General features: G+C 57.0%; 3 protein-coding genes and 1 long non-coding RNA gene across 6 annotated transcripts; 3 read left to right on the top strand and 1 right to left on the bottom strand.

Annotated features, from left to right (window-relative positions):
• Positions 1-2,059: 2,059 nt before the first annotated feature.
• Positions 2,060-3,840, top strand: LOC139586071 (uncharacterized). 3 transcript variants are annotated; one of them, XM_071419225.1, is made up of 3 exons: positions 2,060-3,047; positions 3,136-3,561; positions 3,660-3,840. In XM_071419225.1, exons 1-3 carry the CDS (start codon positions 3,042-3,044, stop codon positions 3,825-3,827), a joined length of 600 nt encoding a protein of 199 aa, XP_071275326.1. In that variant the 5' UTR covers positions 2,060-3,041; the 3' UTR covers positions 3,828-3,840. The 3 variants fall into 3 exon arrangements, with proteins under 3 accessions (XP_071275326.1, XP_071275324.1, XP_071275325.1); XM_071419223.1 differs by having other exon boundaries at positions 2,060-3,083; XM_071419224.1 differs by having other exon boundaries at positions 2,060-3,561.
• A 102-nt stretch (positions 3,841-3,942) lies between these two features.
• Positions 3,943-4,863, top strand: LOC139586069 (uncharacterized). The gene has a single exon (XM_071419221.1). The coding sequence runs from the start codon at positions 3,943-3,945 to the stop codon at positions 4,861-4,863; it is 921 nt and encodes a 306-aa protein (XP_071275322.1).
• A 1,551-nt stretch (positions 4,864-6,414) lies between these two features.
• Positions 6,415-13,982, top strand: ZNF574 (zinc finger protein 574). The gene is given in 5 exon segments (XM_071419226.1): positions 6,415-6,510; positions 7,944-8,921; positions 8,923-9,818; positions 10,069-12,355; positions 13,013-13,982. Coding segments are annotated over 4 exon segments (4,401 nt in total). The 5' UTR covers positions 6,415-6,510; the 3' UTR covers positions 13,253-13,982.
• Positions 11,893-12,564, bottom strand: LOC139586074 (uncharacterized). Its single transcript, XR_011677438.1, has 3 exons — positions 12,431-12,564; positions 11,993-12,388; positions 11,893-11,953 (listed from the first exon to the last, which is right to left on the bottom strand). It is a non-coding gene; the product is annotated as an uncharacterized lncRNA (long non-coding RNA).
• Positions 13,983-14,310: the final 328 nt, after the last annotated feature.

Genomic DNA, 14,310 nt, shown 5'->3' with positions numbered 1-14,310 from the left:
GGAGGGGCCTCGCCCGTGGCCACGCCCCTCGCCCCTCCCCCCACCCCCCGTATTTATTGTCCTGAAAGGGGGGGGGAGGGGCGCGGCTGGGGGGGGAGGGGAAAATGGGGGAAAATGGGGAAAAAATGAGGAAAAATGGGAAAAAGTGGGAAAAATTGGAAAAAAAAGGGAAAAATGGGAAAAAATGGGAAAAAAATGGGAAAAAATGGAGGAAAATGGGAAAAATTGATGGGAGATGGGGAAAAATGGGGAAAATGGGTGAAAATCGGAAAAAGAGGAGGAAAAAATGGATGAAAATGGGAAAGAAATGGGGAAAAATGGGGGGAATTGGGAAAAAATTGTGGAAAATTTGATGGAAATGGGAAAAAAAGACAAAAAAATGGAGGGAAAATGGGGAAAAATGAGGAAAAAATTGCGGAAAATGGGAAAAAATTGTGGGAAAATGGAAAAGTGCGGAAAATGGGAAAAAATGGGGAAAATGAGGAGAAAATGGAGAAAAATGGGGAAAAATCAAAGAAAAAGGGAAAAATTTGAAGGGAAATGGGGAAAAAGTGGGAGAAAAGGGAAAAAAGTTGTGGAAAAAGGGAAAAATGAGGAAGAAAAAAAGGAAAAAATGAAATTAAAGCAAAACTTGAATGGGAAGAAAAAGGAGGAAAAAACGAAGGAAAAGAGGAAAAAAATGGAGGAGAAAATGAGGAGAAAAAAGAAGAAAAAGGGAAAATGGCAAAAAAAAATGGAAAAGGAAAGTCGGGAAAAAAGAGGAAAAAATGAAAAATGAGGGGAAAATGAAGAAGAAAAATTGGGAGAGGAAAAGGAAGAAAAAAGAGGAAAAAAAGGAAAAAAAGAAGAAAAATCGGGAGAGAAAAATGGGAAGAGAAAAATGAGGAAAAACGAGGAAAAAAGAGAAGAAAAATATGGAGAGAAAAATGAGGGAAAAAAAGGAGAAAAAGAAGAAAAATTGGGAGAGGAAATGAAGAAAAAAGAGGAAAAAAAGGAAAAAAAGAAGAAAAATCGAGAAAGAAAAATGAAGAAAAAAAGGAAAAAAAAGAAGAAAAATTGGGAGAGAAAAATGAGGAAAAAAAGGAGAAAATTTGGGAGAGGAAATGAAGAAAAAAGAGGAAAAAATGGGGGAAAAAAAGGAAAAAAAAAAAGGAAAAATCGGGAAAAAACCTCAGAAAAAAAATCCCGACTGGAAAATAAAAATATAAAAAAAAAAAAAAAGGAAAAAAAGCCAAAAAAAGCCAAAAAAAAAAAAGGGAAAAAAAAAGACCAAAAACCCCCCGGCCCCTCCCCCCGCAGTGCCTGAGCCGCCCCTCCCCCACAGCCGCAGATACCTCACGGGAGGGGCCCCAAAATCCCCGGATTTGGCCCCAAAACTGGGACAAAATGGGAACTCCCCGGGCCTGGAATGTAGCCCCTCCCCCAGCTCGGAGTTTTGGGGCGTTTTGGGGCTTTTTGGGGGGTTTGGGACAGAGAGAGAGGAAAAAATGGGAAAAAAAGGAGGAAAAATGGGAAAAACAAAAAATGGAAATGGTGGGGGTGGAGGGGGGAGGGGCGACCCCGGTTTTTTGGGGGGTTTTGGGGTTTTTTGTGGTGTTTTTTCTTGGTGAATGTGGAAATGAGGAGAAAAGGAGGGAAAATGGGAAAAAATGGGGAAATTCCCCAAATTTGAGGGGTTTGGAGGAGACCCCGGCGATGGTGGAGAGGAAAAATGGGGAAAATGGTAAAAAATGACCAAAAATGGGAGAAAAGTGAAAGAAAAAAAACCACGAGGAGGAAAAAGCCAAAAAAAGGGAAAAAGGAGGAAAATGTCCAAAAAAAAGATAAAAAAGGTGAAAAATGCCAAAAAAAAAAGGAGCCAAAAAAGGCAAAAAAGCCAAAAAAAGTGAAATGAAGCCAAAAATGGAGATGGGAATGGAATGGATGGAAAATGGAGGAAAAGGAGGAAAATTGGAGAAAAGAGAATGGAAATGGTGAAAAAGGGGAAAAATGGACACAAAAAGGAGAAAAATGGGCAAAAAATGGACAGAAATGGGCAAAAAGGGAGAAAAATGGACAAAAATGGACAGAAATGGTCAGGAAAGGACAAAAATGGAAAAAAAAGGAGGAAAATGGACAAAAACGGACAAAAAATGGTCAGAAAAGGAGGAAAATGGACAGAAATGGTCAAAAAATGGACAAAAATGGACAAAAATGGCAAGAAAATGAGAAAAATGGACAAGAAAAGGAGAGAAATGGAGCAAAACTGACAAAAATGGAGACAAATGGATAAAAATGGTCAGAAAAGAGCAAAAATGGATAAAGAATGGACAAAAATGGAGAAAAAATGGCAAGAAAAGGAGAAAAATGGGCAAAAATTGTCAGGAAAGGAGAAGAATGGAGAAAACTTGGTCAGAAATGGCCAGAAAAGGAGAAAATGGACAAAAATTGGCCAAAAATGGCCAGAAAAGGACAAAAATGGACAAAACTGGCCAGAAATGGTCAGAAAACGACAGAAATGGACAAAACTGGCCAGAAATGGCCAGAAAAGGACAAAAATCTGGCCAGAAATGGTCAGAAAAGGACAAAAAGTGGCAAAGAGGAGAAAAATGGACAAAAACTGGACAAAACCTGGCCAAGAACGGCCAGAAAAGGACAAAAAACGGCCAAAAAATGCCAAAAAGTGGCAAAAAAAGGGCAGGAAATGCCCAACAAAGGCCAAAAATGCCAAAAATGGGCAGAAACCGCCCAAAAATGCCAAAAATGCCAAAAAAAGGACAAAAAGAGGCGACACGAGGCCTAAAAAAAGCCAAACCTCAGCCAGGCGGCACCGAAAAGGCCCAAAATCGGCGTTTTTAGACCAAAAATGGGGGGAGGGGCCGCCCCTCCCCCCGCCCCGCCCCTCCCCCCCCCCGCAGCTGGAATGAACCAAAAAGGGCCCCAAAAGGGGGGGGAGGGGCCCCAAATACCTCAGAACTGAAACCAAAAATTGGGGGGGGGGACCTTGGGGTGGGGGAGGGGGGGGACATGGTGGGCATGGAGGTCATGGAGGTCATGGGGTCATGGGGGTCATGGAGGTCATGGGGGTCATGGAGTTCATGGAGGTCATGGCGGCCATGATGGATATGGGGGTCATGGGGTCATGGGGTCATGGAGGTCATGGCGGCCATGATGGTCATGGAGGTCATGGAGGTCATGGCGGCCATGATGGTCATGGCGGCCATGATGGTCATGGTGGCCATGGTGGTCATTGTGATGGTCATGGTGGTCATTGTGATGGTCATGGTGGTGATGGTGGTGGCCATCATCATCGTCATGACCATGGTGGTCATCATCGTGCTGGTCATGGTGGCCATGGCGGCCATTGTGATGGTCATGGACATGGCGGCCATGGTGGTCATGGTCATTGACATGGTGGCCATTGCCATGGTCATGGTGGTGATGGTGGCCATCATCATGGTCATGGCCATGGTGGTCATCATCATGCTGGCCATGGCAGCCATGATGGTCATGGTGGTCATGGAGATCATGGTGGTCATGGCGGCCATGATGGTCATCCTTGTGGTGGCCATGGTGGCCATGGTGATCATTCTGATGGTTATGGTGGTACGGTCATGGTCATGGCCATGGTGGTCATCATCGTGCTGGTCATGGCAGCCGTGGTGGTCATTGACATGGAGGTCATGGCGGCCATGGTGGTCATGGTCATGGTCATTGACATGGTGGCCATGGTGGTCATCCTCATGGTGGTCATGGCGGCCATGGTGGTCATTGACATGGCGGCCATGGTGGCTGTTTTGGCCATTGTGATGGTGCCATGGTCATGGTCATTCTCATGGTCATGGTGACCACCACCATGGTGGCCATGGTGGCCATGGTGGTCATCCTCATGGTGGTCATGGCGGCCTTGGTGGTCATTGACATGGCGGCCATGGTGGCTGTTTTGGCCATTGTGATGGCGTCATGGTCATTGTCATGGTCATGGTGACCACCACCATGGTGGCCATGGTGGCCTTGGTGGTCATTGACATGGTGCTCATGATGGTCATGGTCATGGTCATGGTGGTCATCATCGTGGTGGTCATTTTGGCCATGGTGATGGTGGCCATGGTGACCATTGTCATGGTGATGGTGGCCGTTGCCATGGTGACCATGATGGCCATGTCTATGGTCATGGTCACAGTGGCCATCACAGTCATGGTGACCATGGTGGTCACGGTGGCCATGGTGATGGTGGCCGTTGCCATGGTGACCATGATGGCCACGTCTATGGTCATGGTCATGGTGGCCATCACCACAGTGACCATGGTGGCCATGGCGGCCATTGCCATGGTCATGGTCATTGTCATGGTGGCCATTTTGGCCATTCTCATGGTGGCCACCATGACCACGATGACCACGACCGTCCCCGACAGCGATGGCACCACGGCCACCATGGCCACCGTGGCCACCGTGGTCTTGGTGGCCATCATCACCCTCATGGTGACCATGGTGACCTTGGAGACACCGTCCATGGTCTTGGTGGCCATCATCATCACCCTCATGGTGACCATGGTGGCCTTGCTGACCTTCTTCACCATCATGGTGGCCATCATCATCTTCATGGCCATCATCACCCTCATGGTGACCATGGTGACCTTGGTGACACCGTCCATGGTCATGGTGGCCATCATCACCCTCATGGTGGCCATCATCATCATCATGGTGGCCATCATCATCTTCATGGCCATCATCACCCTCATGGTGACCTTGCTGCCCATCCTCATCCTCCTCATCCTCACCATGGCGGCCGCCTTGTCCCCGCCCCCCTGCCCCACCCCCTCTGACGTCACCACCCCGGGGGGCGTCCCCCGCCCAGTGACGTCATCGCCCACCGTCCCATGACGTCACCGCCACGCCCAGTGACGTCACCACCCCTCCTCCCCCCCCCCCTTTTCCAATTCCTGCAGCCAAAGAGGCCCCGGGGTGGGGGCGGGGCTCCCCCTTTGCCCCTCCCCCCCCGGACAGAAAATACCTCAGAGACAACCAAAGACCCCTCCCCCACCCTGGGGGGATCCCCGCCCCTCCCCCGCCCCCGACTCGGGGGGGAGGGTCCCTTTGAGAGGGGGGAGGGGCCTCAGTTTTGGGGGAGGTTCCCCCAAATTTGGAGCCGCCCCTCCCCCATTTTTTGGGGTTTTCTCCATTTTTATTGGGGGGGGGGAGGGGGGGATTTGAGGCCCCTCCCCCCACATCGGGCTCCGCCCCCCTCCCCCACCCCCCCCTCTGTTGTTGGGGGAGGGGAGAAGCCAAAGACGCCCCTCCCCCCACCCCCTGTTTTGTACCGGAACCGACCCAAAATCGGTTCAGAAAAAAACCAAAAAAACCCAAAACCCAAAAACCCTCAAAAAAACCCCAAAAAAAGCAAAAAATAAAAAAAAGCCAAAAAAATAAAATAAAAAAAGCCAAAAAAACCCCAAAAAAAAAAGCAAAAAAAAAAAAGCCACGAAAAAAGAAAACAACAACAACAAAAAAAAAGAAACAAAAACGACAAAAACCTCAGATCCCACCCCAAAAATCCGGGGAGGGAAAAAATGACAAAAAAACCAAAAATAAAAAATGACCAAAAAATAAAAATAAAAATAAAAATTTTAAAAACCAAAGAAAAAAAAGACCAAAAAAAAAAAAAGCTGGAAAAGGCCAAAAAAAAGCAAAAAAAAAAAAAAAAGGGAATTTCTATGGAAGCCCCGCCCCCCACCCCCACAGGGTCTATTTTTGTCACTTCTGGCCACGCCCCCTTTAAAACCACGCCCCCTTTCCTTTAACCACGCCCGTCGATGTGGCCCCACCCCTTTGTCCTTAAATGTCACTCTCAACCCCGCCCATTTAATTTCATGGCCACGCCCCTTTCCCCTCACACAACCCGATGTGACCACGCCCCCTCCCATCCCCGCCCCTTTCAAGCTCCGCCCCCTCCCCTCATTGGTCGTTGTGGGGTTTTGATTTTTGGGGGATTTTGTTGCCGTTTTGGGGGATTTTGTTGCCGTTTTGGGGGGATTTTTTGGGGGGTTTTCTTTTTGGTTTTTCGTCGTCGTTTTGAGGTTTTTTTCCGTTGGTTTTTTGGTTTTCCCGTTTTTCCGCCTTTTCCGGCGTCGGACGCGGGAAAAATAAAAAAAAAAAAAAAGAAACGAAACGAAACAAAAAATTTAAATTTGTCTGTTCAATGCTCCCCCCTTCCCCCCCTTCTCCACCCCCAGAACCTTCTTGGTACGGCCCGGACCCCCCCCAAAATCCATTTGGAACGGTCCAAACCCCCCCCAAATCCCAGTAAAATTTTTCGTACCTCCCTCCCCCCACTTTCAGCGCCTCTTTGGTTCCTCCCGCTCCCAAAATGGCGGAAGGCCCCGCCTCTGACGTCATCACGGCAGCGCGCTGCGCTGCGATTGGTCCGCCGCGCGAAGGGCGCGGAGGGGGCGGCCAATCCCAGCGCGCCTTGTTGGGGTGTGCCGGCGGAGGGGGCGGGGCCTCGTGAGAAGGAGCGCGAGCGGGGCCGAGGTGAAGGGGGGGAGGGGCTGCGGGGGGTTTTGGGGTAATTTTGGGGCAATTTGGGGCAATTTTGGGGAGTCCCGGGGCGGGGCCGGGGGTGTTTGAGGGATCCGGGATGGGCTGGGGGGGCCTGAGGGGACCTGGGGGGTTTGAGGGGATTTGAGGGGGGGATTGGGGCTTTTTTTAAGGGAATTTTGGAGTTTTTCGGGGGATTTTGGGGATTTTTGGAGTTTTTCGGGGGATTTTGGGGATTTTTGGGGGATTTTGGGGGGATTTTGGGGCCGGTTCCCCTCACTTCCCCCGGGTTTTCTCCCCCCTCCTCAATTTCCCTTTTGCCCCCATTTTCCCCCGGCCTTTTCCGCATTTTTTTCCTCCCCCGATCCCCATTTCCTCCCCGTTTGCAATTTTCCTTTTCCCTCCAAATTTTTCCCTTCTCTTCCCCATCTTTCCCAATTTCCTCCCAATTTTCCCCATTTCCCCCGTTTTTTCACCGTTTTAACCCCATTTCTCTCTTTTATTCCCCATTTTCCCCCCCCATTTTCTCCCCATTTTCCGCCCTTTTATTTTCCCTTTTTTCTCCACCGTTCTTTCACCATTTTTACTCATTTTTCTCCTGTTTTTTCCCCCATTTCTCTCCATTTACCCCCTTTTTATTCCCCATTTTCCCCACTTTTATTTCCCCCTTTTTTCCCCCCTTTTATTCCGCATTTTAACCCCTCCCCCCCATTTCCCCCTTTTTTCGCCCCTTTTTTTTCCCCAATTTTTCTTCATTTTTCCCCCGTTTTTTCACTGTTATAACTCATTATTTTTCCCTTTTTTTCCCCTGTTTTTCCCCATTTCCCCCCCTTTTATTCCCCATTTTCCCCACTTTTATTTCCCCCTTTTTCCCCCTATTTTTCTTCATTTTTTCCCTGTTTTTTCACCGTTTTAACTCATTTTTTCCCCTTTTCTCCCCATTTTCCCCACTTTTATTTCCCAATTTTTCCCCTGTTTTTCCCCTTTTATTCCCCATTTCCCCACTTTTATTCCCCATTTTTCCCCCCTTTCTTCCCCCTTTTTCCCCCCATTTTTCTTCATTTTCCCCCATTTTTTCCCCATTTCTCTCCATTTCCCCCCTTTTTATTCCCCCCTTTATTCCCCACTTCTCCCCTTTTATTTCCTCCTTTTCCCCCCCTTTTTTCACCATTTTAACCCCTTCCCCTTCCCTATTCCCCCCTTTTTTCCCTCATTTTTCTTCATTTTTTCCCCATTTTTTCACCGTTATAACTCATTATTTTTCCCTTTTTTTCTCCATTTTCCCCCCTTTTATTTCCCCATTTTCCCCCTTTTTCCCCCTTTTTTCCCCCCATTTTTCTTCATTTTTTCACCGTTTTTTTCCGCCATTTTAACTCTTTTTTTTTTTTCCCTTTTCTCCCCATTTTCCCCCCAATTTCTGCCCCCAGATGTCCACCCCAGAGGAAACCCTGCTCCTCCTGGAGCACCGCTACGTCTGCTCCGAGTGCTCCCACCTGTCCCCGTCGCTGGAGGAGGCCCTGCTCCACCACCAGCAGCACCTGCAGCCCCCGGGCCCCGCCCAGACCCCTCCCCAAATCCCCCCGGCCCCTTTACCTGCCCAGGTGAGCCCCCAGCCCCACCTGGGCGACCTCCTCGGGGACCCCCCCAGCCAATTCCAGTGCCTGGAGTGCGGCGCCCTCCTCCTCACGCCCGGGCAGCTCCTGGAGCACCAAGAGCTGCACCTGAAGCTCCTGGGGACGCCTGGAGAGGCCCCAAAACCTTCCCCAAACTCCTCCTCCTCCTCCTCCATCCACCATCAGGAGCTGCACCTCAAATTCTTGGGGGACCCCCCGAAACCCTCCCCGAATTCTTCGGGCGTCCACCACCAAGAGCTGCACCTCAAATTTTTGGGGGAGCCCCCGAAACCTTCCCCGGTCTCCACCTCCTCCATCCATTTCGAGTGCCCCGAGTGCCGGGCGCTGTTCCAGAGCCAGGATTTGTGGCTGGCGCATCGCCAGAGCCACCGGAACCCCTCGAGCTCGCCCCAGGCCACGGCCAGGGTGGACCTGGAGCACTCGTACCGCAAGCAGAGCGCCGAGGGCGCCGAGCTCTGCGCCGACATCGCCGCCGAGGCGCCGGCCGGCGCCGACGGCTCCATCCAGCTGCTGCTCTACGAGTGCGGCGAGTGCCTGCAGCTCTTCCAAAGCCCCAAGGACTTCCTGGAGCACCAGGTCACGCACCTGGCGCCGCCCGCCGCGGTGACGGCCGCACCGGCGCCGCCGCCGGAGCCGCGGTGCCACCACTGCCGGGAGCTGCTGCCCTCGGCGCGCCTGCTGCGCTCCCACCTGCGCTGCCACGCGCTGGGCGCCTTCCAGTGCCCGCTGTGCCCGCGGGTGCTGCCGGACCCGGCCGAGCTGCGGCGCCACCCGCGCCGGCCACGCCGGGGACTCGCTGTTCCTGTGCCTGGACTGCGGCCTGGCGCTGGACACCGAGGCGGCGCTGCTGGCGCACCGGCGCGGCCACGGCGTGGCCGAGCCCCTGCACCGCTGCGCCTGCGGGAAGAGCTTCGCCAACATGACCAAGTTCCTCTACCACCGCCGCTCCCACGCCGCGCCGAGCTCGGCGCCCATCCCGGAGCCGGCGCCGGACCCGCCGGAGGCGAGCCCGGAGTGCGGCGCGTGCCAGAAGAGGTTCCCGAGCGCGGCGGCGCTGGCGCGGCACCAGCGCTTCGTGCACCGCCTGGAGCGGCGGCACCGCTGCGGCGCCTGCGGGAAGATGTTCAAGAAATCCTCGCACCTGCGCAACCACGCCCGCACCCACACCGGGGAGCGCCCCTTCCCCTGCCGGGAGTGCGGCAAAACCTTCAACTCGCACGCCAACCTGACCCGGCACAACCTGACGCACACGGGCGAGCGCCCGCACGAGTGCCCCGAGTGCCACAAGCGCTTCGCCCAGAACTCCACGCTGAGGCAGCACCTGCAGCTGCACCTGCGGCGCTTCCCGCACCGCTGCGGCGACTGCGGGCTGCGCTTCCAGCGGCCGCACCGGCTGCTCCTGCACCGCGCCCACCACAGCGGCGAGTTCCCCTACAAGTGCCCGCAGTGCGGGCGCAGCTTCCTGCTGCGGCGGCTGCTGGACGTGCACCTGCTGGGCCACGCGGGCCGGCAGCCGCTGCGGTGCCAGGGCTGCGGCGCCGCCTTCGCCACGGCGGCGGCGCTGCGGGAGCACCGCTGCGGCCACGCGGGCTGGAAGCTGGAGTGCGGCACGTGCGGCAAGAAGTGCAGCACGGCGGCGCGGCTGCGGGCGCACGAGCGGGGCGCACGGCGGGGGCGGGGACGGGGGAGAGGGGGCGGAGCCCGGTGTGGCGGCGGAGCCCAATATGGCGGCGGAATCTAAAATGGCGGCGGGATCCAATATGGCGGCGGAATCCAATATGGCGGCGGAATCGAAAATGGCGGCAGGATCCAACATGGCGGTGCAACCCAATATGGTGGCGGGATCTAAGGTGGGTTCGGAACCTAAAATGGCCGCGGAACCCAAGATGGCCGCGGAATCCAAGATGGCCGCCTCCAGCGCGCTGGGACCCAAAATGGCCGCCCGCCCGCTTCCCGCCGACCCCAAAATGGCTCCCGAACCCAACGCGGCCGCGCCCAGGCTCCCTCCAGGCCCCAGAATGGCTCCCCACGCCCTCCCGGAGGCCCGGGCGGCGCCGCGGCGCGGGCTGGGCGCCAAGAGCCTGGAGTGCGAGGAGTGCAAGAAGTTCTTCAGCACGGAGACGTCGCTGCAGGTGCACCGGCGCATCCACACGGGCGAGCGGCCGTACCCGTGCCCCGAGTGCGGCAAGGCCTTCCGGCAGTCCACGCACCTCAAGGACCACCGGCGCCTGCACACGGGCGAGCGGCCGTACCGGTGCCAGGAGTGCGGCAAGAGCTTCGCCATCGCCGTGCGCCTGGCCGAGCACCGGCGCATCCACACGGGCGAGCGGCCCTACCGCTGCCAGGAGTGCGGCAAGAGCTACCGCTCCTTCTCCAACCTCTGGAAGCACCGCAAGATGCACAAGGCCGGCGGAGAGAGGGCGGCCGCGGGGCCCGGGCCTCCCGGGGAGGTGCTGGTGGTGGGGACGGCGCCTCCGGGATGTGGGGACAACCTTGGGGTGGGATCGGGGCCTCCCGGGGAGGTTCTGGTGGTGGGGACGGCGCCTTCAGCCCATGGGGACAACCTTGGAGTGGGATCAGGAGCTCCTGGGGAGGTTCTGGTGGTGGGGACGGGGTCTCCAGTCCATGGGGAGAACGTGGTTGGGGTCGGGTTGGGGTCTTCAGTCCATGGGGAGAAGCTTGGGGTGGGATCAGGCGGTTCTGAGCAGGTTCTGGTGGTGGGGACGGCGCCTCCGGGGTGTGGGGAGAAGCTCGGGGTGAGGATGGGGCCTCCCGGTGACGTTCTGGTGGTGGGGACAGGGCCTTCAGCTCATGGGGAGAACCTTGGAGTGGGATCAGGAGGTTCTGGGGAGGTTCTGGTGGTGGGGACGGGGTCTCCAGTCCATGGGGAGAACCTTGGAGTGGGATCAGGCGGTTCTGAGCAGGTTCTGGTGGTGGGGACGGGGCCTCCAGGGTGTGGGGAGAACGTGGTTGGGGTTGGGGTTGGGTTGGGGTCTTCAGTCCATGGGGAGAACCTCGGGGTGGGATCAGGGCCTCCCAAGGAGGTTCTGGTGGTGGGGACGGGGCCTTCAGGATGTGGGGAGAACGTGGTGGGCGTCACTCAGATCTCCAAAGAGAATGTGGTCGTGGGGTTGGGGCCTTCAGTCCATGGGGAGAAGCTTGGGGTGGGAGCAGGAGCTCCTGGGGAGGTTCTGGTGGTGGGGTCGGGGTCTCCAGCCCATGGGGAGAACTTGGTTGGGGTTGGGTTGGGGTCTTCAGGATGTGGGGAGAACCTTGGGGTGGGACCGGGAGCTCCTGGGGAGGTTCTGGTGGTGGGGACGGCACCTTCGGGATGTGGGGAGAACTTGGTGGGGGTCCCACAGGTCTCCAAAGAGAACCTGGTGGTGGGGATGGGGTCTCCAGTCCATGGGGAGAACCTTGGGGTGGGATCAGGAGGTTCCGAGCAGGTTCTGGTGGTGGGGCCGGGGTCTCCGGTCCATGGGGAGAACTTGGTCGAGATGCCAGAGGCATCAGAGGTCGGGGTCTCGGAGGTCCCCAAGGAGGACGTGGTGGTGGGGCTGGGGTCTTCAGCCCATGGGGAGAACATGGTTGGGGTCACGCAGGTCTCCAAGGAGAACCTGGTGGTGGGGCTGGGGGCTTCAGGATGTGGGGAGAACGTGGTTGGGGTCGGGTTGGGGTCTCCGGTCCACGGGCAGAACCTCGAGGTGGGAGCGGGAGGTTCCGAGCAGGTTCTGGTGGTGGGGCTGGGGTCTTCAGGGTGTGGGGAGAACGTGGTGGGGGTCACGCAGGTCTCCAAGGAGAACCTGGTGGTGGGGCTGGGGTCTTCAGGGTGTGGGGAGAACCTTGGGGTTGGGTTGGGGTCTCCAGTCCATGGGGAGAAGCTCGGGGTGGGATCAGGAGGTTCTGAGCAGGTTCTGGTGGTGGGGCCGGGGTCTCCAGTCCATGGGGAGAACGTGGCTGGGGTCCCACAGGTGTCCAAGGAGGACGTGGTTGTGGGGCTGGGGGCTTCTGGGCAGGTTCTGGTGGTGGGACCAGGGTCCTCAGCCCATGGGGAGAACCTGGTGGGCGTCACTCAGGTCTCCAAGGAGGACGTGGGGCTGGGGGCTTCAGCCCATGGGGAGAACCTGGCTGGGGCTGGGTTGGGGTCTCCAATCCATGGGGAGACCCTGGCTGAGATCCCACAGCCCCCAAAGGAGACCCCGGGTGTGGGTCTGGGGTCTCCAGCCCATGGGGAGAACCTGGCCAGGGTTGGGTTGGGGTCTCCAATCCATGGTGAAAACCTGGGGGTTGTGGGTCTGGGGTCTCCAGCCCATGGGGACAACGTGGTCGGGGTCCCACAGGAGGAGACCCCGGGTGTGGGTCTGGGGTCTCCAGCCCATGGGGAGACCCTGGTGGAGATCCCAGAGCCCCCAAAAGAGACCCTGGGGGTTGTGGGTCTGGGGTCTCCAGCCCATGGTGAGAACATGGCCAGGGTTGGGTTGGGGTCTCCAATCCATGGGGAGACCCTGGGTGTGGTGGGTCTGGGGTCTTTGGTCCATGGTGAGACCCTGGTGGAGACCCCAAAAGAGACCCCAAAAGAGCCCCCCAAGGAGCCCCTGGTTGTGGGTCTGGGGTCTCCAGCCCATGGGGACAGCGTGGCCGGGGTCCCACAGGTCCCACAGGAGGAGACCCCGGGTGTGGGTCTGGGGTCTCCAGCCCATGGTGAGACCCAGGCCGGGGTTGGGTTGGGGTCTCCAATCCATGGGGAGACCCTGGGGGTTGTGGGTCTGGGGCCTCCAGCCCATGGTGAGACCCCAGGTGTGGGTCTGGGGTCTCCAGCCCATGGGGAGACCCTGGCGGAGACCCCAGAAGAGCCCCCCAAGGAGCCCCCGGGTGTGGGTCTGGGGTCTTCAGGCTGCGAAGAGGCCCCAGCCCAGATTTTGGACCCCCAGGCCCCTGTGGAGACCCCCAGGGACCCCCGAATTTTTGGGGTGGTCCCAGAGCCCCCCCGGGAGCCCCCAATTGATGCAGAGACCCCCGAGATGGCCCCGGACCCCCCCAGGGACCCCCGAATTCTCGGGGGGGTCCAGGACCCCCCCATGGACCAGGACCCCCCTGAGTGACCCCAAATTTGGGGGGAGGGGGAGGGGCCGGGAGGGGTGGGGGCGGGGCCGTTAATGAATGAATTAAAATTTAAAAGAAACGGACCCAAAATTGTGTTCTGAGAGGGGGGAGGGGCCGGGTTGGCCACGCCCACTGCTGTCAATCACCGCGGTGTAGCCACGCCCACTAATCTAAATTAGCGCGGTTTGGCCACACCCATAACTGTTAATTATTGCTGTTTGGCCACGCCCAGAGCTGCCAATCACTGCCCTTTGGCCACGCCCACAGCGCCTGATCGGAGCTGTCAATCAGAGCTCCTTAGCCACGCCCACTCGCCGCTTTTTAGCCACGCCCCGGCCTATCAATCAGCTCGGTTTAGCCACGCCCACAGCAGCCTATCAGAGCTCTTTTGCCACGCCCACAGCTGTCAATCACTGCTCTTTAACCACGCCCCCATCAGCCAGAGCTCTTTAGCCACTCCCAGAGCTGTCAATCACTGCACTTTAACCACGCCCAGAGCTGTCAGTCACCTCTGCTTAGCCACTCCCAGAGCTGCCAATCACTGCAGTTTAACCACGCCCACAGCAGCCAGATCTCTGTAGCCACGCCCCCTCAGCCAATCAGATCTCTTTGGCCACGCCCCCTCAGCCAATCAGATCTCTTTGGCCACGCCCCCTCAGCCAATCCGATCTCTCCAGCCCCGCCCACCCCCCCGCTCCCTCCCCTTTTCCCCCATTGGCTCCTCCACTTTAACCCCTCCCCCCTCCCCAAGCCCCGCCCCCCGGACTCTCCCACCCTGCGGGGGGGGGTGGGGGGGGCTCCATCCCCTCCCCCTCCCCAAAAATCCCCAAAACCCGAGGGGCTGAGGGGGGGGGGAAGGGGAATTTTGGGGAGGGGTCGCGCGCCAAAATTTTGGGGGTCCCCCCCCCCCCCATTTAAAAATCGTGGGGGGGGCGCGAACCCAAAATTTTGGCGCCCCCCCCCCCCCCCCCAAAATTCCCCTCCCCCCCCCCCCCTCTCCGACGTCGCAGCGGAACCGGGGGGGCCCCGGTGCCCCCCCCCCCCCCCTTCCCCTCCC

Source organism: Agelaius tricolor, unplaced genomic scaffold, assembly GCF_023055355.1.
Source record: "Agelaius tricolor isolate 1412-34295 unplaced genomic scaffold, bAgeTri1.0.p SCAF_102, whole genome shotgun sequence".
Classification (NCBI taxonomy): domain Eukaryota; kingdom Metazoa; phylum Chordata; class Aves; order Passeriformes; family Icteridae; genus Agelaius; species Agelaius tricolor.
Note: the sequence above shows the minus strand (reverse complement) of the source record. Positions and strands in the feature narration are given on the sequence as shown.